Source organism: Rhinolophus sinicus, chromosome 3 (assembly GCF_057876585.1).
Source record: "Rhinolophus sinicus isolate RSI-liver-muscle chromosome 3, RSI-T2T, whole genome shotgun sequence".
In the NCBI taxonomy this organism is placed as follows: domain Eukaryota; kingdom Metazoa; phylum Chordata; class Mammalia; order Chiroptera; family Rhinolophidae; genus Rhinolophus; species Rhinolophus sinicus.
This window is the reverse complement of record NC_142503.1, coordinates 69105156-69129202: the sequence shown is the minus strand read 5'-3', so window position 1 is coordinate 69129202 and position 24047 is coordinate 69105156. Positions and strand designations below refer to the sequence as shown.

Sequence of the window (24047 nt, the reverse complement as noted above, 5' to 3'; positions counted from 1 at the left end):
CTTAGTAACATTTTTACTGATACATCTCCTGGGGCAAGGAAAACAAAAAAAAAAGTAAACAAATTGGACTACATCAAAATAAAAAGTTTTTACACAGCAAAGGAAACTATCAACAACAAAAAAGACATCCTATTGCATGGGAGAAGATATTTTCCAATGCTACATCTGATAAGAGTTTACTATCCAAAATTTATTAAAAACTCATACAACTAAACACCAGAAAAACAAACAATCCAATTAACAAAATGGGCAGAGGACCTGAATAGACATTTCTCCAAAGAGGACATACAGATGACCAATACACATATGAAAATATGGTCAATGTCACTAATCATCAGAGAAATGCAAATAAAAACCACAATGAGATACCACCTCACTCCTGTCAGAATGACTACCATCAATAGATCAACAAACAAATGTTGGCGGGATGTGGAGAAAAGGGACCTCTTGTGCACTGTTGATGGGATTGCAAGTTGGTACAGCCACTATGGAAAACAGTATGGAGGTTCCTCAAAAAATTAAAAAGAGAGCTATCTTATGACCCAGCAATTCCACTCCTGAGTATTTATCCAAAGAAATCCAAACCACTAATTCCAAAAACTATATGCACCCCTATGTTTATTGCAGTGCTATTCACAATAGCCAAGAAATGGGAAGAACTGAAATGCCCATCAATAGAAGACTAGATAAAGAAATTGTGGTACATTTATACAATGGAATATTACTCAGCCATAAAAAGAATGAAATATTACCATTTGTAACAATATGGATGGACCTAGAGGATACTATGCTAAGTGAAATAAGTCAGACTAAGAAAGACAAATACCATATGATCTCACTTATATGTGGAATATAAAGAACAGAATAAATGAACAAACAAAACAGAAATAGACTCATAGATGCAGAGAACAAACTGATGGTTGCTAGATAGGAGGGTGGTTCGGGGGAATGCATGAGAAAGGTAAAGGGATTAGGAAGTACAAATTGGCAGCTACAAAATAGTCATGGGTGTGAAATACAGTATGGGGAATATAGTCAATATTGTTGTAAAAACTATGTATGGTGTCAGATGGGTACTAGACTTACTGGGGGTTCACTTCATAAATTATATAAATGCCTAACCACTTTGCTGTACACCTGAAACTAATATAAAATAATATTGAATGTCAACTATAATTTAAATAGGTATAATATGTGTGTGTGTGTATTTCTTTTTTTTCCATGAAATATAAATACAGCATAGGGAATATAGTCAATGATATTGTAATAGTTATGTATGGTGTCAGGTCAGACGGGTAGTAGACTTGTTGGGACTATCACTTTGTGAGGGCTATAAATGTCTAATCATTTATGCTTGTTGTACACCTGAAACTAATAACAACAACAACAACAAAAAAAGGTAAGGGATGGAAAAGCTAATAATTTTGTGGTTGCAAAATACTGAGGCTGGAAATGAAACGAAATATCATAGTCAAGGAAAGGAAGGAGCCTGGTGGTTGGTAACAAAGGCTGTGCTCATGAACTGAGCCTCTCAGCAACTGAGAGATACCTGGGGACTCGCCACTCAAAGTGTGGTCTGACATCACCTGAGAGCTTATAACCAAGACAGAATCGCAGGCCTCATGTCACTATTTCAGAATGAGGACATGCATTGTAACAAACCCACCAGAGGATTTGCACCTACATTTAGTCTGAGAAGCACTGAATTAGGACATTTCCATATTTTTAGGATCCCAGGAAATGTATAGATAAATAATAAAACCAGGAGATTTTCATTGTTTCTACATTTACTTCTTTACACACACACATGCACACACACACACACACACTACAATGACTGTAAATAATTTAATTTGGAGATAACATCAAAACTCTAAAGTCTCTGTGAATGCCCAGGTCCTCTTGGCCCCTGATAGAACCTGCAAAGAGGATAAAACCACCATCACCCCACAGCTGTTGGGAACTCAGCGACTCCCCATGCATCAGGATCATGTCCTAACTCTGAATGTGAAACACTTGCCTTTAATATGACGACACTCTGCTGCAGTAGAACCATCTGTACCCTGCCCCAGACAGAATGTGTTGGTGAACCCAGTCATGTTTATGGCCTGCTGAAACTCAAGCTTAGCCTGATCGGCATCAGAGAAACTCATGTGCAGGCTGTGTAAGCAAAAGGAAAATGACCTCAAGGAGCAGCCCACTGCAGCAGTACATAAATAAATTGGCAGATGTGTCAACTATGCATATTAGTCCAGGAGCGCAGTTCTTTGGGGACTGAAGTCCAAAGACAAAGACATTTGTGGGTTGCTGGTCAATCTGGAGCATTTCTTCTAATTTTTATGGATGTGTTTTTGACAGGAGCTTAAGGGCAGTTCAATAAATTAAAATGTATTTACATGGCAATGAAGAATTATCTTGACACACAGAGTTATTTAATTACCAAGGTGCTTTGCATGCTGCTAAAGTTAAGACTGTGTCAGCCTTTCTGGGACAAATCTTTATTTTCAGGGCCATGTGGCTCAGCCAGGAATGATCCCCTGGGTTGGAGCTTGTCATTTATATAAGAGGAGTCTCCTCACTGACCCCCATTTCCATAGACAGCTCTAAACAGATCGGTAATCTCAATGTCAGACATCATGATGAAGTCAGCGCTACCAAGGCCAAATGTCCCCCTTCAGGGATGTGGCCTGCCTCTCAGAGGAATTGTAAATGAAGTCATACCCCATTTGCAGTGTTCGAAGCATGTCAGGGTTGCTGTCTGTCTGAATGACATTCAGAGAATTTTCTGGAGGCATCAAGAGGTAGGTGTATGATGAAAGTCTGTGTCCATGCTGGCAGGATCAAAGCACAGTTGGTACACAGTGACCTCATATGATAAGGACAGGGACAATTTCCCCCAAGTTATGCACCATACCGAGCCTATAGGAAAGGGGGTACCACTGAGGTCCAGGCCCCAAGAGAGGCACTCTAAGAAAGAGAGGACAGGCACTTGGAAACTCAGGGGCCACCTCTCAGCTCTAAGTTGGATAGGCAAGAAAAAGGGAGAAAAAAACACTTGTGCCTTAACTCCCTTAGATTTTCTGTCTACTTCCAAGTTCAAAGGTTTGCAATTGATTTTGACGAGAGTTAACATCGACAATAGATATATTAGCAGTGGTTTAGATCCTCTCTTTAGCTAACCCAGGAAGAAAGCTAAGTATCTTGAACAAAAGTGAGATAGAAAAGCCAAGTATCACCTATCTTTCTTCTTAGAAAGACCAAAAAAATGTTATAGATTTTGTCTGACGTTTTTATAGATAGTGAGAAGCAACAGACTTGAGTCATTCATGATCAGACCCAATAAGGCTGTGTGGTGGAACAGAGAGAGTTCTGCAATAGAACTAGGAAGCCTGGGTCCCACATCTCATTCAACCCCATAAGAGCTAGGGTTCCCCAAAAAGTCACTTTACATCCCCAGCTTTTATTTTCCTCATCGACATGAGGGATTCAAGTACTAAAGAACCCTGATTCGTTCCAGTTGTAGGATTCTGTTTCATTTATTCCATTTGTGAAAACTATAACCTCTTCTTCATCCATTTGTTCTGAAAAGCAGCCATCATTCCTGCTGACTGTAAGATTCAGCCACTGAGCTATCCAAAATTCATCCCTCTAGGCCCAGACATCTTGACGCTGGTGGTGGGATCTGACATCAGCCGTTGTCCCAACACCCCGTGGCCTACCTGCCGTGGCTACCTGCATAAGAGGACTCACTCCGGGTTCGTGAAGGGTTGGAGGAAGAGGTGGTTTGTGCTAAAGCATGACGGCTGGCTCCACTATTACAGACATAAGAAGGTAAATTGATGGGAGGGGTAAGGATTGCAGTGGTAAAGAGCAAGACACCCTGGGAAGTGCAGTCAGTCCATTAACAAAGTATTGCCTCGGAAAGTAGCAGGATTCTGGAAACAACGTTCTCTTCTGTGACTTTTAAAGAAGTTTTCCTTCTTCAGAGGTTCAGAGAATTGTAATTTATTTCCTCTGCCACTGCATAAATCAAGGCTGGCATAAGTTTCTATCTCATTTATTCCTATTTTCAGATCCTCTGTGAAAACTTCCTTATCAAAGCCCAGAAAATGAGAACCAAACTTCATACTTACATGCCCTAGAGAAATCAAGGTGGGCTAAGGCAAAGCGTAGCTAGCATCTCACTGGATGGCCATGCCTGGGCACTGTTCCCTAGGTTACAGCAACTCACATCAGCAAAGCTTCGGAAGCCCATCACCCGAGAAGCTGCCTGGAACACCCCGTTTCATTTCCCAGATTTCATTAGTGCAGTGATTTCTAACTGTAGGTGAAGGTTGGAATATTCTGGGGAATGTTCTCAATATACACAGAGCCAGTCCTTCTCCCGGACGCTTCTCATTCAGCACATCTGGGAAGGGGCCTGAGCCTGTGATCTGGGGCAAGCACTTCAGGTGATTCTGATGTGCAGTTCAGACGACACTGTCTTGTCAGAGGAAATGTTTCCTATACAATACACTGCTTAATTATTCTAATCGGATGTGAACGTAGCAGGATTCGTAGCAGGAACGTAGCAAAATTCAGAGATTTCACATAGACATCTCATTTTACAACTTCTCTTGAGAAATTCCTTAACAGTTAGTGGGAGCCAAATAGGGACTCCCCTTCTTGGGAACGTGTGAACTGTCCAGGTCAACAGAGGGTCCACTGCTTCCTGCTGTCTCCCACCCTGCTGGCCTCCCTCCAAACCACAGGTGTGACCCACGGATAGTAAGTATTAAACAGGAGTGTGGGGTGTTTTCCTAATTCATGACATAGTCTTATCATTTCTGCCTTGGTTTTACCTTGCCCTCGTTTCTTAATTTTAAGCTTCTTTCCTGTGTGTTTTATGCAGTTTTTAAAATGACCTTAGTTCCTTTCTGGAACAAGGAAAAGAATATATCATTAAAGACATCAATACATTTTTTTAAATGAGGAATAATTTTGCATATCGAATCATTGTGAAGACTCTCTATTCCAAGATTGTGATCACTTATTTGTGACACAGACCAGGCGGTGTCTGCCTCTCGTGGCAGTGTGAGCCGTACAGCTACTTTGATAAACCTTTGTCTCCCTCCAGTGCAGGAAAATAGGATTCTCTGTAATCAGGATGAGAGAAATGATGGTCCCGCTTTGTTCTCTGTATTCTGAGTGTTCAAGTGGAACAGACCAGAAGTTCCCAATCTGGGTATACTTCAGAAGCCCCTGGGGAGCTTTCCCAAAGAATACACGCAAGCCATCTCTTCCCCCTTATCTCCTGAGTGGAGTCCTAAAACTGTGTCCTAGAAAGCACTTTTTAAGCTTTCAAGGTACTTAGGATAGAACTGATTGGTAACCTGGGCAAGTTCCACCACAAAGTTTATTCCCATCTATAAATCAGAAGACAAAATTAAAAGCAATAACGCAGGGTTGCCAATTTTTCTTTCGTGGGATCGATGGTTCTTGACCCTCAGATTGGGTCCTTTCTACCTTTTGTTGACAAGTTTTGTTTCCTCTTATGAAAAGGTGACCACAGCAGATGCGAGCTTCTCTTTAATGGCCTTCTTCAGCAAAATAAATGCATCAAGCCACCCTACGTTGAGCACCGCATATTTTAAGATTCCTAGTTCTTGAAATTCAGAATTGATTCTGGAGCCGGTGTTTTAGGTGTGGGTTTGCCAGGTGGCAGTCATGAAAGTGGTGCTGCCTGCATGTGTTATGTTTGGCTTCTGCAATGCTTTTATAATTTTTTTAATTAAAGGCATTCGGGTGACGCATGTGCTATTCAACTTGCCATAATCACGACTGCTCCTCATTTCCTTACACTGAGCCCAGTCATTTAAATCACCCACTAGGCCCTGCAGGGATTTGAGCATATGAATCTTGGGGTAGAATCATGTGAAAAATTAATTTTGTGGTGGTATAGTGGTTGGAATTAAAATCTTTTTTTTTTTTTTTTTTTTTTTTTTTAAGTAATTGCGGTTTTTGCCTTTTTAAAAAATTTTTATTGGGGAATATTGGGGAACAGTGTGTTTTTCCAGGACCCATCAGCTCCAAGTTAAGCTGTTGTTTTTACTCTAGTTGTAGAGGGCGCAGCTCACTGGCCCATGTGGGAATCATACCGGCGACCTTGGTGTTTCGAGCACTGCGCTCTAACCAGCTGAGCCAACCGGCCGCCCTAAAATCTATTTTTTTAAACTACTTCTAGTCCTCTTTGGAAAAGAAATGTGAGTCTTACCGTAAGTTTGGACACAACTACGAAACAAACCATCCTGAGTAACTAGTTGTGCCCATCACTGCTACAATATGTTTTAATGTGGAGATGGTAAAATATAAAAATACAACTTTATTTTGTTCATAAAGAGCCAAAATCAGATCCCTTGTGGTGCTACAAATGCCAGAATACGTTATGATCTTTAGAACAGATAGCAATGACTTAGAAGAATTAATGGGGCCTAAGAAGACCATAACAGAATGAATTAGCAGAAAGTGAACTCAGTCATACAGTATTCATTCAAGCAACAAATATGTATCGAGTGCTTTTTATGAGCCAGGCATTATGCTCAGTACTGGCAACACAAAAAAACAGACATATTACCTGCTCTGTTTGTGGGTATAGTTCCATAGAAGAGACTGATACTAAGAAATATATTCATAAATAAATATGCAATTGTGATTGGTACTATAAGGAAAATTATGGGGTGGGAGAATAAAATTGTAGCAGTTGGATCCAAGAGATAGAATCAGTGATTTAAACAAGTGAAATTTAACATAAAGAATTATTAAACGATGACAAAAGAATAACTACAGGCTGTGAGAAAACTATATGGTACCAAGGGAGAGCACCCAAGGAAGGACAAACTTAAAGGAGACTGGTCTCTCAGGTTGGGGATTCAAATCTCTTTGGGAAATGGAGTTGAAGCCACTGGATGGCAGAGCAGCTCACTGGTTTGCTGGGCCAGAGCTAGTCTGTCATCACAGAGCAAACAGGAAGCAACCCCCCAAAAGGCACAGCTGGGGCAGGGGAATCAAAGCTGCCAGCTGGTGCCTGGTGCCTGGGTGTGGAAAAGGAATGGGGATGCCGGTGTGGCAGGAACCCTGGAACATGAGCTGTCCCTTTCAGAAAGGCCCTGTCTAGAGAGTAGTGGTGTGAGGTAGGAGTGCAGGAGACAACCCTAGGGGAGAAGGGAAGAGAGTAGAGGGATCAGGGCACCACAGCTGGCAGAAGACCTGGAGTATAGCCGTCCATATGGACAAGGTCACAGGAATGTGATCCCCATGCCACACGGGAACTGCAGGGTCTCCAGGGACAGGGTGTTCTGGGTACAAAACTGGGACAGAGGACCCCCAGATGTCCACATACCCACACTGCAAAGCCTTCATGAGCAGCTGGAAAGAGCAGGAGCCCCCTTCCTCCTGAAATGTTCCTCTACCACTCTCTGCTAAGAAAGCTTCACACCATGCTGACTGTAAAGGAATTCCATCCATTACTGCAGAGCATATATTGAGCGGTGAATTTGGAGCTGAAAAGCAATAAGTTAACAATTGGCACGAGAGTAAAATGGAGGATCTAGTATAAATTAGGAGAAGGAGGAGTGTGTTATGAATTCCTTCCTGAGGATGTATTTCAGCTGAAGCCTGGGGGTTGAATAAAAGTTAGCCATACAGAAAGTTGGGATGAGCATTCTCCAGGCAGAAGAAACCACATGTGTGAAGTCCCTGAGCTGGAAAAAAGCTTGCGCAGTGTAAGGAACTCAGAGAAAACCCAGTGTAGCTAAGGTAAAGTGCAAGGGGGAGAGGAGGGAAGGCAGGAGCTCAGGCTAAAGAGGTAGGTAGAAGGCCGGCAACTCAGACCCGGAGTCAAGGACACAGATTTTTGGATGTCCTTCTAACTATAATAGAAAGGCACCAAAATGTCTTAGGCAAAGGAATTTTCAAAAGATCATTCTGGGAGGGTGGTGGGGATGAGGAAGATGGTGAGGGGATTAGAAAGCACAAATTGGAAGCCACAATATTGCTCTGGGAATATGAAAGACAGTTTGGGGAATATAATCAATAGTGTTGTAAAGATTTTGTAGAGTATCAGACGGACACTTGTCTTATTAAGGAGACCATTTCATGAACGGTGTAGATGCCTGACCACTGCACTGTACTCCTGAAGCTGAAGCTGAATAATATTAAGTGTCAACTATAATTTAATATATGTAGTCACGGGATGTGGAGTACAGCATAGGGAATAGAGTCAATGGGATTGTAGCATATATACGATGTCAGAGGGGTAGTAGATTGGGGGAGGGGGATTATCACTTTGTGAGGGGTATACATGTCTAACTATTACATTGTTTTGTACACCTGAAAGTAATTTAAAAAAAATAAGTATTAAGTGTTAAAAAAAAAAAAAAAAGATCACTCTGACTGTAATGTGAAGAATAAATTGGAGGGGACAAGAGTGCAAATCTAGGGAATAGGAGATAGTGGTGTGGTTTTGACTCGTGTGGGAATAATGAAGCAAAGTGGGTAGGTCTCCAGACGTATTTAGAAGCTAAAATCAACAGGATTTGGCAATGGACTAAATGTGTTAGAGATCGGGACGATTAAGGAGGACTTTGAAGTTTCTGGCAAAATTAACTGGTTGAGTAAGGTATCATTTACTGAAGAAGGAGCAGGTTACAAAGGTATTGAGTAAGGTGATATCACTAATTCACATTGAACTGCTGTGAGATATATGTATATATACATATAGTATATATGTGTGTACATATAGCAATTATAGTATTGTGCATACTATCTATGTTGTAGCATATATTATTTAAAGCCACAGAAATTGATGAGATTGCTAAAGGAGAATATATAAAGTGAGATGAAAGAGAGCCCTCAACTTAAACCCCCAGGGTGGACAGAGAAGGAGGAGATAGGAAGAGTGATTGAGAGGGGTGTCCAGAGAGGTAAAAATAAAACCCAGAAAAATGTGTGTCATGGAACCAAGACCAAAAAAATAAAACATAAAGTTTAAAAAAGGAAAGTGATCAGTGTTTCCCAGTGTTGCTGAAAGGCCATACTATATAATGAGTGTTGGGAAGCATCCATTGGGTTTGGCATTATGCAAATCACTAAAAACTTTGGCAGGAGAGGTCTGAGTGACATAGAGAGAGCTGAGAAAGAAACAATTCATTCATGTGAATTAGAAAAATGTAAACAGCATTTGTAGACCAGTCTTTTGAACAGCTTGCCTATGAAAGAGACTAGAGAAATAGAGTGATAACTGAAGAGCATTTAGTGCAGTTACAATTAATTTAGTTAATTACTGATATATTTAGATTTACATCTACTATTTCTATTTTTGCTTTCAATTTGTTTCTCTACTCTCTTTTCCTCACCTTTCTTGCCTACTTTCAATTGATCAGTTTTATGACTCCATTTATATTGGTAGTTGTTAATTCTTTTACTATTCTTTTAGTGAATATCAAAAATATTACAACATACATTTAGATTTATTAGAGTTGAATATAAATTAGTACTTTTACTATTTTATGGACGTTACAACATCTAATTTAGCTATGTCTTAAGTAATACGTTTCTGTTTTCATATATTTTAATTCTATACAGATTGCAAATCCTGTGAGATATTATAGCATTCTTTTATACAATCAATAGTGTTTTATGTTTACCCACATATCTACCTTTCCTATTGGTATTCATCTCTTCCTACATCTTCCAGTGTTTAACCTGACAACATTTTCCTTCTTCCAGAAGAAGGCTATTTAGTTGGAGGTCTGCTCATGATGAATTTTTCAATTATAATTGACAAATATCATTATCTCTCCTTAATACTTTAAGAATCCATTTACAGGATATAGAATTCAATCTTAGATTGGTTAGTTTTCTTTCAAAACTTTGAATGTGTCTTTCCATTTTATTTTGGCTTTCATTGTAATAATAAGACTATTAACTTCTCAATAGAAACAGTGAAAGTCAAAAGAACACTCTTCTTGTCCCTTTGTGCTTTATTCTATATACATTCTTCTGACATACTTCCAACTGCCTAGTTTGATAGCAAAATAACTCCAAAAAGTCCTTGATTTTAATACTTATATTTTCAGTTCTAGTTTCCATTTCATTTTTTCTTAATATAATTTCCTATTCATGCTGAAAAGTTTAGACTTTTTTATTTTTGAACATGCTAATATCCCCTTTAGGTCAAGCAGGATCCCCTATAGGTCTGTTTCTATCATCTGTTGTTTCTGAAATTTTGTTTTTGTTAAAAGGATAAGGGCAGTAATCCCGGGTTATCTTAATCTAATCAGTGCTGAAGGCAACCTTCAGTCCTTGTGAGGGTTGCTCTTCTTGCCATTTACCTAATTCCCAGGGTTATGCTTCAGAGTTGTAACTCAGAACCTGACTGATGGGATCTGAATTGCATGAGTCTATTGAAAGCTCTGCTTGACTTCTCAGCCTCATCAACTGGAAGTGACCCCAACATTGGCTCATCTATTGATTTTAGCCCCATTGTTCTTCACTGTCTTACAAGCTCTCTGATTTATTCAAAGATATATATATATATATAATATATTATACATATTATATATTATATATGTTATATACATATATGTGTATATAATATATATTATATATAACATATATAGTGTATATATATATATTATATATATGTATGTGTATATATGTGTGTATATATTTCAGCTTTTTACCAATGATAGAATTGGTACTAATTAACTAATCTGCCATTACCAAGGGACAAGTTCAATGACAGCAGAAAAGGATGGAGGGATGAGGAAAGTGTTTTTGTTATAGCTTTTAAAGTGTGAGATACCAGTTTAAGTGTGAATGCTGCTGAGGGTAGAGTCAAGCAGAGAGAAGAAAGTTGAAGATACAGAAAGAGGAATAACTGATGGACACATTTACCTTATAAGCCGCCTGCTCCTAAATGTTGGTATATCTAGCCCATAGGTACCAACAGAGAAATTGAACTTTATGAAGGATAAGACTGAATATTCAACCAGGTTACAAACAAAAGGAAGCATTCTCTGTGCATTATAGCAGAACAAGCCAGTTTTTGTTTTGTTCTGTGAATCTATGTATGCAAGAACTCAAGTGTGGGTGTGTGTGGGGGAGAAGGGGATGCTGGGAGATACTTCACACACTGGGCTTTACAGATGCTCAAAGAAACAAGCAGTGTTGTGCTTTAAATACTTGTCTCTATTCAGGAGTTCTGTTCATCACAGCGTATTTACTTGCTATGTTGGAGGAAGAGTTCAAGGGAGTGAATGGCACACAATAGGGTGAGACTTCATTTTGAATAAAGAGTAAAATTTGGAGCATGATATAAAAGTATTTTAGTCAGGTATCTTAAATCTCTTTTGTAAATGAGGCTTGTTAATCTTTGATTTCCTTTTATGAAAGGAAAGTGAATGATATTCCTTTCCAAAATTGCCAAGATGCTAACAATTCACTTTTAAAAGTTGTAAAGCTCTAAAACTAAATGGAGGCTGGGTGAAGTAGCATAGAGTGTGGGTTTTGAAGTTCAGTCTAGCTCTACAGCCTCCAATCTTAGAATAAAATCATCCCCTCATACCTTTGGAGATTCCTTCCAAGACCCCCAATGGATGCACGAAACCAAGGATAGTACCAAACCCTAATCAGCTTCTTCAATTTTGTTGTGACTGTGGCAGCACCTTCTTCATCAGCAGACACAGCCTCTCCAGCAATTTTTATATTGTTCAGTCTAAATCCATCCTGAATCTGTGTAACCACCCCTTACAGTAAATGGCTTGATGTCACTGTTTCAGGGATTCCTCGGCTCAGTGCTTTCTGGCGCAACACATTGCCGTCAATTGGAATACATTTTCTGTGCATAGCTTCCACCCACAAATTGAATGCCTATTCCTTCTTAACTATGCACTTATCAAACACTGTGGCTCTAACCTTTGCAGTTTGAGGTGCAACAGAATAACTACCATGAATTTCTTTTTTCTTCTTCACAATTTTGTGGATAGAAGATTCATTCTTACCGTAGCTCTCAGTAACCTCAGCATACGCTATTTTTCTTTCATTAAGTCGAGAAACTTCTTCACCTTTTCACTTAAAGAGAACACATTATGGCTTCTCTTTGGCATATAAAGTGGCCATCCATCACCAGTATTGTGCTTTGGGGCCATTATTAAGTAAAATAAGAATTACTTGAACAGAAGCACTATGATACCAGCAATGGATCTGATAACCTAGATGGCTACTAAGTGACCAACGGGTACAGACACTGGACACAAGGATGATTCATGTCTCAGGTGAGACAGAGTGGGAAGGCACAAGATGTTATCATGCTACTCAGAATGGCCTGCAATTTAAAATTTATGAATTGTTTATTTCTGAAATTTTTCATTTAATATTTTTGGATCGTGGTTGACCATGGGTAACTGAAACCGTGGGAAGAGAAACTGCAAATAAGGGGTGTGAGAGGACTCCTGTAATTTTATACTATGTCTTTTAGCAAACTAAGAGTTGCCAGAAAATGGGTAACTCGGGACGTGTCCTAGAGTTGATCTAAGAAACAAAGAAACACCAGGCCCACAGAATGGGTTTGAATGGGCGGCGTAAGGAACAATATAGTTGATTTCTGAGGACTCCTTATAGCCCTGCTTGTGACCAAAATGGTTCCATGACTATAGAACACCCACGTGACCGTGTGGAGGAGCTAGAATGCTGAAACTCTGGAAAGTGATCTTGCAAGAGATTCAGCTGTGTTGACCATTTGCATATAGAGTTGGCACTATTTGCCTGAGGTCACCATGTAGATTACAAAACAAGAGAGTTTAGGTCAGAGTCATTGGGATGAGGACAGAGCCAGTCAGAAATCTGGTACAAGGAGGAAGATCCAGCATTAAGAGGCTGAACAGAAACAGCTGGCAAGGCAAAGGGAAAATAAAGGGAATCTTATGTTCCCAGAGCCCAGACTGTGTTTCAAAAAGGTGGGAGTGGTCAATGGAGTCACATGCTGCTCTGAAGTAATTGAGTACTGGATATAAGCCTCTTACTGGGAAAATGGGCCTACCTTGCTATGACTGGCCTTGTCTGGACTTATCTTTGATCTCACCTTTCCCCCATCTAAAAGCATATTTGTCTCTACCATCCTGAGGGAGGAGAGGAAACTCCCTTGAATGCACATTTTTGGGGGACTAACTTTCTCTTTCTTTTCCCTTTCTAAAGCAAACTCTTAGAAAGAGTTCCCTAACACTGTCTTCCTCCACTTTCTTTCCTAACCCACTACCAGGAATCAGGAGTCTGCTTTTGTTATACATGTGTTTGTTGAAATTACAATCATGCCTAGATTATTCAAGAAGAGACTATAGGATGAGAAAGACAGTGAGCCACCAACATTTAATGAGACATGATAATGCCTACCTGGTAAGGTTCTTATGTATATTAAACTAAGTAACATATGTAAACCAGTAATTACAGGGTCTGGCATAAAGTTTCAAATACTAGGTTCCATCCCTTGGACCCATTTTACCCCATTCTAAGTAACTTGTCTATGGTCAGGTAGCTGATAATTGAGTACAGATTCAAACTCAGATCTGCTTGGCAAAAAAAGACTACATTCTTTCTCTTCACTACAGCAAGTTTTCATCCCAGTGCTTTTGTTCCCAGTCTTGTGCCTACCTGCAAACTACCAGCCCCTGGAAAGTGCAGTCCCTGACCCATTTCCCAGGCTCACATCTCAGAGCTTGACCTCACCCTGCAGGTTCCAGCCAGACATGAGCTTTCTCTTGCTGCCCCTCTCACTTGTCCCAGATCCTAACTGTGTCAGCCCCTAGTGAAAAAAATGAGACAAAAGAGGCAAATAGTAAAACTATTAAGAAAGATTTGTGAGCATCATTTGCTGAGTTTACAGGAATGGAGCAAATAAATACCCATCAATGGAAGAATCCTTGTGGCATTCAGAAAGCATGGAGCAAGTCACTATGTGCATGTGGTCAATATAATAGGGAATCTACCAGTTTCCAATAAGATCTCCAATAAATTCATCTCCAAGTTTCAATACCGCATGGGAACGTTGCTTTGTAATTTAAGAGATGCCCAGTAGGTGGAGCAGCTTCCTCACAGATCATTTTTCAGAGCCTAATTTGGACAGTATGTCGTTTGAATCACAAAATTCTTGTTAATTCCAGAATAGATTGAGAAAAAAAGTAAACCAACGTCCTCTTTTTCCAAAACACAGAAATGTGGATTAATAATTGTATAATTTACAACATAAGATCTAGCACTTAAACCAGGTGGCTGATGTTTGCCTGAAATCCTCCTATTTATAATTGCTTTGAACTTCCAACTTGGGGTGACGTCCCCTACAAAGGCCCTGCTATGGCACTAAGCAGCTAGTCCTGGGTTAGGAGGGTGTAAAGGTGCAAAGGGACGTTGTTTGCCCATGAGATGACCTTATTTCTTAGGGTGATAACCTGTTGGAACTATTTGTCCAGTATTAAAAAGTCTCAATTAAAAAGGACATTTTAGAATGGGAAGAAATGCACCTCTCTGCCTTTTTGGCTTTCTCCTACCACCTTCTGCTTCTTCCCCTACAACAAGATGTAAACGTCCCCTGCCAAGTTCAAGATGTAAACTAGAAGGAAGCCAGTTTCCCAAAATGGCTTTCTTCTTGAACAACCCCAGTCAGTATCTGGACTGCCCAGGGGTGAAGGCAAGGCCATGGTGCCATGTCCACTGTTAAAAGATGTTTCTGGGAGGAATTCAATTATTGGCAAAATACTTAATGAAAATTTACTATATGCCAGGAATAGGTCTCTAAAAATAGTAGACAAAGCCATGGAGTTACACTTTACTGTGGGAAGAGACAGGAAAGAAACAAGAGAGTTTCATATACTGATAAATGTTTGGGTTTGAGAATAGCCGAGGGAGAGGTGGGTGTTGGGAGGCTATTTTCAAGGAATGGTCAAGGAAGCTTGCCTGAGAAGATAATATTTAAGGTAAAACAAAAATCTGGGAGGATGATTTTGGCACAGGAAACATCTAACGCAAACTGAGAAGGAGTGTTAAGCTATTTTCAATTATTATAGTCTTGATAAAGCATTATGCAGTTCATCAGGTTGCTTCGTAACTGCTACTTACTACCTGGTATAAAGAAAGATACTTAAGTGTGGGAGATCCAAGATGGCAGAGTAGATAAACTGTGTGCCTTCATCCCTCCATGAACAAATTGAAATTACAACTAAATTATAGAACAATCAACCTGGAAAAATCATCTGAAATCTGGCTGAACAGAAGTTTTAAAACTAGGGATATGAAGAGGAAGCCACATTGAGATTGGTAGGAGAGGTGGAGATGCAGAACTGCCTAACCCCAAACCTCCATGTGGCAGTTGAGAACTGGGAGGGATATCTCAGCTGCAGAAGTTCCCCTCAGAGGAAAAAAGGACCCCAGCGCCACACTGGCCTCCCCAGCCAAGAGTACTGGTGCTGGGAAGAGGAGCCCCCACAACACATCTGGATGTGAAACAGTGGAAGTTCCGGCCATTTGGGTGGGACAGAAGGCTGCAGGAAACCCAGACATCCTCTTAAACAGCCCGCTCACAGACACACTCGCTTGCAGGCACTCACCTTGGGTTCCAGCAGAGATAAGGTGACTTGGGGGGGGGGGGGTCTCAGAGATATACAGATGCAGACTGAGGAGTGTAGCTTCAGGGGGAGACTGGAGAACAGTCAGCATTTTCCTGGTGAAGGGTCCATTTCTTCTGCAGCCAGCAGGCAGGTGCCATCTTTTCTATGTTGAGCCCGCCCCCACAGGCCAAATCTGAATCGGATTGGCCTGGCGAACTCCCCTGCTCTGCCCCACTGACTCAGCTGGGACCCCATCCCACCTAATTCACGCACAACTAGAGGCACTGTCTCTACTAGTGCAGCCAGCCCCTCCCACATTGCTCTCTTTCTTGGAAAACTATCTGAGTCCACAGCCGCAGGCGGGCAGCAACTGGCCTTGATGTGCGCTGAGGCTTTTGCTGCACCAAACTAGAGTCTATGTTAACCTGGTGACCACAACTCTTCCCACTCTAGTGACTCCCTAAGAGCCTGCCTTACCAAACTAGCCTGCTGCACTAAGCTTTATCAGTGGATGAACCTTAAGGGAGACAGCAGGTGCAGCAGGCCTCCAGGTGTCCTGGCTTTTTGTGGAGTTACCCTAGGCCTGGTATTGGTGGCAGCCGTCCTCAGTTTACAGCATGGCCTCTCCCACATGCCTCAAGGTTTAGCACAGGCAGCAAACAACTGTAGATCACTTTGTAGCTCCTACGAGGTAGCCTCTGGCCAGTCACAGGCAGTGGTTGACCTAGGCCAGCACCTTGAGCTCCTCCCGAGAGGACCCTGAACCAATATATTTGGAGGTTGTCATCAGACCGCAGCAGAACACCGCCCAATTAGCTCCACAAGTGGCATATACATAGGGTGGTCTCAAAAAGCACCAGAGCCCACTGGGGCAAATCCTATTCAGTGGGGTAAGCCTCCTGCACAGCACCCATAAGCTGTGGATGTGGCCAAACCCCACAACCAATCAGCCTAAGGGTCAATTCCACCCACTGACATGCCAATAGCAATCAAGGCTCAACTATAATAGTAGGGTACATACAGCCTACATAAGGGACACTCCTGGAGTACCCAGATCATGTGACCAGGGAGACTGTGCCACTGGGCCCCACGTGACTCCTACTATATAAGGCCACCCGGCAAAGACTGGGATACATAAGCAGCCCTACCTGATACATAGAAAAAAACACAGGGAAGCAGCCAAAAAGGAAACAAAGAAATCCAATCCAAATAAAGAACAGGAGAAAAACCCAGTAAAAGAACTAAACAAAATGGAGGCAAGCAATCTATCAGAGACAGAGTTCAAAACAGTGGTTATAAGGATGCTCAAGGAACCTAGTGAGAACTTCAACAAGGAGATAGCAAGCATAAAAAAGAACATAGAAATCATAAAAAAGAAACAGTCAGAAGTGAAGAATACAATATCTGAAACGAAGAATGCACCAGAAGGAATCACCAGCAGACTAAATGAAGCAGAGGATCAAATCAGCAATTTGGAAGACAAGGTAGCAGAAAACACCAAATCAGAACAACAAAAAGAAAAAAGAATCCAAAAAAAAAAAAAAAAAAAATTAATAATAAAAAAAAAACTGGGACACCATCAAGAGTAACAACATTCATACCCAGAAGGACAAAAGAGAAAATGAGAGATTGAGAACCTATTTGAAGAAATAATGATTGAAAACTTTCCTAACCTAGTGAAGGAAATATACATACAAGTCCAGGAAGTGCAGAGAGTCCCAAAAAGATGAACCTAAACCCACAGCAAGACACATTATAATTAGAATGGCAAAGGTTAAAGACAGAATCCTAAAAGCAGTGAGAGAAAGGCAACTAGTAACTTATATGGGAGCTCCCATAAGACTGTCAGCTCATTTCTCAACAGAAACTCTGCAGACCAGAAGGGATAGATATAAAATATTCAACGTGGTGAAAAGCAAGTACCTACCACCAAGATTACTCTACCCAGCAAAGCTATTATTTAGAATTGAAGGACAGATAAAGAGTTTACCAAACAAGAAAAAGCTAAAGTAGTTCATCATCACCTAACCAGTATTACAAGGAATGTTATAGGGACTTCTTTAAGACGGAAAATGAAAAAAACTTAAAATCATGACAAATAAAATGGCAATAGCTACACATCTATCAACAATTACTTTCAATGTAAATGGATTAAATGCTCTACTCAAGACATAGGAGGGTTGAATAGATAAGAAAACAAGACCTTTATATATGCTGCTAGAACAGACTCACTTCAGGTTGAAAAACAGACACTGAAAGTAAAGGGATGGAAAAAGATATTTCATGAAAATGAAAAGGAAAACAACAACAACAACAACAACAAAAAGCTGAATTAGCAATACTTATACCACACAAAATAGACTTTAAAACAAAGTCTATAACAAGATACAAAGAAGAACCCAGTATTACCACTTCAAGGTATTTATCTGAAGAAACCCAAATGCTACTTCGAGGGGGCATGTACATCCATATGTTCATTGAAGCATTGTTTACAATGGCCAAGATATGGAGGCAGCTTGGGTGTCTACTGATGGAAGAATGGATAAAGAGGATGTGGTACATATATATAAGGGAACATTGCTTGTCCATAGAAGGCAATGGGTTTTTGTCATCTGCAGTGGCATGGATGGACAGGGAGGGAATTGTGCTGGTGGAATGTCAGACAGAGAAAGACAAATGCAATGACATGTTGCTTGTATATGGAATCTAAAGAACAAAATAAACAAAACAAAAAAACAGAAACAAACTCATAGATACAGGAACATTTTGATGGTTGCCAGTGAAGATTATTGGGGATGAGTGAAAAGGGGGAAGGGATTAAGAAGTACAAATTGGTTGTTACAAAGTAGTCTTGGGGATGCAGGATATTTCATAAGGAATATAGTCAATAATATTGTAATAACTATGTATAGTGTCTGATGGGTACTAGATTTGTTGGGGTGATAGATGGGAGAGTCTGGTGGGCAGGATGGAAAAGTTGAAGGAAGTAAAAAGTACAAATTGATAGTTACAAAATAGTCATGGGGGTGTAAAGCACAAGGAATATAATGAATAATATGGTAATAACTATGCATAGTGCTAGGTGAGTACTAGACTGGTTGGGGGATCACTTCTTAAATTATACAAATGTCTAACCACTATGCTGTACACCTGAAATTAATATAAAATAATATTGAATGTCAACTGTAATTGAAAAATGTAAAAAGGGGGGAAAAGGTGAAGGGGAATAAGAGGTTTGTATTTTCCAAGTATAAAACAAATAAGTCATGGAATACAATGTACAGCATAGGGAATATAGTCAATAATATTGTGATAGTGTGGTACAGTGTCAGATGGTTGCTGGACTTACCATGGTGATCACTTCGTTAGGTATATACATGTTGAATAACTACGGTATACATCTGAAACTAATACAATGTTGTATGTTAGCTATATTTTAATAAAAATCTTTTAATAAAGAAAGATACAGAAGGAACTAAAGTTGAAATGAGGGAAGGGAAAGGGATGATCCTAGAACATAGCAGATGTGTCTCCATTTCCTAGTGTGAAGGTGGTGAGCAATTGAGTCCAACAGTGTGGCACTAGCTCATGGGTGAGTGCCCGGAGTGGGTGGGCAGCACAAGAAAGCAGAAAAGACTCTGCATAAAGGGACAAACCAAAGTTCCAAATATAAACTGTGCATATTTTAAAATAGCGCTTCAAATTGCCTGCTGATCTCCAGCTAGCTCAGTGTTTCTCAAAATGTGGTGTGAGATCCACATATTGGGATCACCCAGGCACTTATCAAATCTGAATTTATGGGGTGGGGCTCAGGAATATGGTTTTTAATAAGTACACACACACACCGTGAATGGTATATGAAGTAAAGTTGATAACTGATGCTCTGTAGGATTTACATTTTACCAGTGCTTCAGCTCTCAAATAGTATGGCCTTCTAACTTCTCTTAGCTCAGCCAGTTCTTCAAAATTGGAATGGGCTAAAACACTTCTGAGAGAAAAAGGAAAGATTAATGCATGACAAAAACCTGTAAAACATTAGGGAGTTTTAAAGAGATCTTTAATAGTTTCCTATATAAAAAAAAAATTTTTTTAAAGACATAGGTAATTTCTGATTCTTTTATCTATAACACGTAAAAAAGCACTTTGCTTTCTGGGTTTGACTAAACAAAGGATGTCAGGCTTTTTTTTAAGGGTAAAGTATTATTTTTCCTATGGATGGTGTAACTTTGTGGGCAGTAATGTGCTCTTCCTAAATCATCCTGTTCTCAGGGATGAAATGAGGAAACAATTCTGTTAGTGGGATTGGGGGCTGGGAGGAGGTGATTTCAACTCCTGCAGCAGACAATGAGAATGCAGCAAATGCATGTGGAATGGTGAAGAAAATGTGTATGGCCCTCATGTCCACTGGTATCTTTGTATTTAATTTAGAAAACTATGGCCAAAGAAGCAAGAGAAAATTTGGACTTCTTACCCATCCACTTTCCATCCATAATTAGATATTGAGGTGTTTTTGTTGTTGTTGTTGTTGTTGTTTTTGTTAACTAACCCAGTGACCCAACTCCAATAAACAAACCAAAAAACAGCAGGATTATTTGGTTGCCTGATATAGCCTGATACATTTAATGCTTGATTTCGCTCATCTTTTTTATCATCAAAAATTTGAAGAGAAAGCATATGACTTCTCTCTTCCACAGATTTTCCGAGTAGGCCATAATGCCTAATGATAGTAACAGCAGCAGCAGTTATACCAACAGGGCCTTTTTTCCGGAAGCCTAACAGCCTTTGCTCAGACTGTTCAACCATTGTTCACACTCTTCAAATGCTTTAACCAAAATGTCAGAGGCTTCATACGGGTGGAAATTATTTTATGTCTCCATAATACATTATTTTTCTCTGCAATAACCTTATCTCCTTATTTCAGTAAAACATCTGCTAAATCCGTGATAGGAGAATCAGTCAATTAAAGTTTGTGTATTTTGTTCTTCACAAGGAATTTTCCAGGTCCAAGTTTGAGAATAGACAAGTAAGACAAATTATTCATGAAGTACCTAGGCCATTTGCATTTTTCCCTTTGGGGTGTGTTTGTCATCATCATTTACATGGAGGGTATTTGCTTGCAGATCTGCCCTTTTTCCTCAGAACTACGATAATGTTTCCATTTAAACTGAGACATCCTTGTCCTAAATATGGCACAGTGGCAAGGGCTGCCATTTCCTGTTTCCTTGGGCCACACATGATGACAAGGCAAACTAGGCTATCGCCCCCAAATCCCTTTGTACTCACTGCCATTTTGTGTGGTGGTGGTCAGATGTGTTTATCACATTGTAAAGAATTTTAATGCTGAATGAGTTGCATAAAATTCTACCCAAGAAATTTTAAAATAAAATGCTTGCAAATGGAGTACCTGCTCTAGCTATGAAAAATGTGTTCTGAAAGCACAGAAAGAACATTTGCAACTTGAAACTTTTCATCAGAAATTGAGAGAACTCAAGGTCAGTTTAATATTAATTCTCCCCCAGCTCTTTCATCTAACAGATATCAAATTGCATTTGAATCTGGTTAAAAGATATGAATTTAGGTCAGGTTAGCCTTCAAAGGACAAATTTCTTGAGAAATATTTTGTATCCATCTGTTCAGTCTTGAGTATCATAGGTTACTTTAGGTGAAAATGACCAGAATTTGCCTTTTCCATAGAAAGAGAAATTCATTTCTGGTAAGTTGAAATTGCTTTTGAATAATTTATAGGGAACAGAGAATTCATCAGATCTGATATCATCAGCCATGAGATTGCCTTGTTCTGTAATGGGTGCTATGGGAACTGGAGAGCTGGAGTTGGTTAGCATGAGAATTTCCATCCAGAATCTCATACAGGTTAGTGGTAAGCAACATTTAAGAAATGGAAAGCCTGGGTCAAAACTATGTAAGAAGGAACCTTAAGAAAAAATTGCCTTACTGTAAAGGATATTCTCTAGACTTCCCACCCTGATGCTGATATTCATTTCCATAGTTCTCAACCAATATGCAGGGCCTTGTCTTTTAATATCACTACTCTCTCCTCCTTTTCATTACGTGGGGTGAGGAAAAACCTCCAATTCATTACTGATTGACTTTCTATTTCTTCTACTCAAATATTAGAATTCTTTCTCCCACTCTTTTAGACTTGCTGCTGAATCTAACTACCTTGAATCCCATCCTAAATTTGAAATTTTATAATCTTGGCACTTCCTCAATAGCCCATGTTTAGTTTTCCTGTTCATTAATATAAAATGCTCTTATTGACTATTTTTTGTGTGCAAGGGACACAGCTAACTATTAGTCTAAAAACCAAGTTGAATAAAACAAAGTTCCTACTCTCTTAATGAGTGATGGTTGAACGTAAACTTTTAGCATAGGCAGAATTCCTGCACATATAATGTGGGAAGTAAAATTCTAGATGGAAGCAACAGTCTGAGGAAACGTTGGACAGGAATGTGTTGGGATCCAACCAAGGAACCATAAGCAGACCAATATGATTGCATCATGGGGTATATGGAGAAGACTAATGGAGATTCTACCCTATTTGGGTGGCAATGAAGAACCACTGAGTGTTTTTCGACCCCAGAAGTATAATTGAAATATAAATTAAGCTATTCTTAGACTGTGGGGCTGTGGGGTGGTGCTAGGAGGTTGGATTGTAGGGTGAGTCAGGAAATCTAGTGTTAGTTCAGGCAAGAGATAAGAGGCTGAATTCGGGTGATGCACTGAGAATCGAGAGAAAAATCTATCTCAGCAGTATCTTAGTTATCCATTTGCAATTCTAAACTTTTTCTTGTTCCCCTACACTGCTTTTTACCAATCTTATATCATCTATCCCACTGTAGATGCCCTTCTTCACAGTTCCTTGACCAATCTCTTCAGCCCCTAGAAATGGAAGTTCTTAACCTGGAGTCCAAAGACCTTGAGGGTATAATATTAAAAAGTCCTTGAACTTGGAGGGGAAAAAAGTTACATCTTTATTTTCATTAACCTCTAACTGAAACTTAAAACTTTCTTGAATTGTAAAATAGGGAGCAGACCACCATAAAAGTAGCTGTACTATCAACTTTTTAATAACAGTAATTATAGATATTTTGTGTTATATTACTCATATATTAAAATATGGTTTATATTCATCACTATTTCAAAATTAAGGTAGCAATGAATGCCATTACCAGATCCTACTGTTTAATGTGTTCTTAAAGAAGCAGATGCTACCATATCACAAAGTTTTCTTTAACATTTTGATAATGGTGTTTTAGTATAGTTGGTTTCCTTTATAATCCTATATATTTTGATTTGTGCATTTAAAGATGTTATTCAAAAAAAAAAAAAATAATACACAACTTTCTCCAAACTGCTAAACATCAAGAAGCCTTGTAGAGACCTGGGTCATCATTTGAGATCATGGCCTGACACAATTTCCTGATCTTCTCCAAGATCTAGCTCTATATTCTCGAGAGAACATATTCCATCTCTCACTCCTTCTGCAGGCACCCTTGCCTCTCTGTCCATTACCTGTAGACCTGGAAAAGAAACATGTCCCCTCAGTTGCCACGCTATTACTGATTTCACCTCTTCCCCACCCCTTTTTAATTTTTTTTCTAGTTTATGAACCTCCTTTGATACACCTTCAGAATGCCAATTCTTCTGTAGCCAAGAAGAATCTCAATCTCCATTTGTCATTTTTTTTGGTTTCTTGGAGAATTCTTTCTATGCTAAATAGAATGCTGTACTCTTCCTGGATCTGGTCAGTTTGTTGTTGCTGCATACTGGAAGCCAATGACTTTTAAAGGTGACCGCCAGCCCTCTACTGAGTCACTTCCTTATAAGTGGGAGCAGGAGGTGAGGGAGGAATTTCCTGCGGGGAAATTAATGTTGCATGAGGACCGTGACAAGCCTGTTGACCATCCAGTGATGTGGGGAGAGAGGGCAGGAAGGAAATTGTTGACTAAGGAATGGAAAGAGGGTATTTTTAGGGGACAGGGAGTGCACCAAACATGAATTTCATCCACGGTTGACCCTGACTGCTCCCACTGAAGGATCTTGTGTGTTGAGAATCTTGGCACATGTGCATAAATTGATAACCTCTGTTACATAACTTCTCAAAGGGCACAGGCTTAAGCCACACATGGAAAACGAAAGCACAGTAAATATTGTCTTTGTTGACATTGTGATGAAACTACAATCGTTTTAACAGATTTTATTTTCATGAAAGTTCCTTCCAACTTACCTCATTTCCTATGACTAAGAGATAGCATTGGAGATCGAGAGAAAATACTACGCATACTGTAAAACTTTGTGGAGATTTCAGTGTGGTTTTGTTTCATTAGGTCTTTTTTTTCTTTTAACACACACATTGAATGAGAAATGAAAAACATAATTAGCTGGGAAATT

The 24047-nt window shown here is 39.7% G+C and overlaps 1 protein-coding gene across 1 annotated transcript in view; it reads left to right on the top strand.

Moving 5' to 3' along the window:
• LOC141570779 (uncharacterized) overlaps nt 1-24047 on the top strand; it is a 114402-nt gene that overhangs the window by 58893 nt on the left and 31462 nt on the right. The window contains exon 8 of the mRNA XM_088796916.1: nt 3653-3831. Within this exon, the coding sequence (XP_088653042.1) occupies nt 3653-3831 (179 nt within the window). The remainder of the gene's footprint in view (nt 1-3652; nt 3832-24047) is intronic.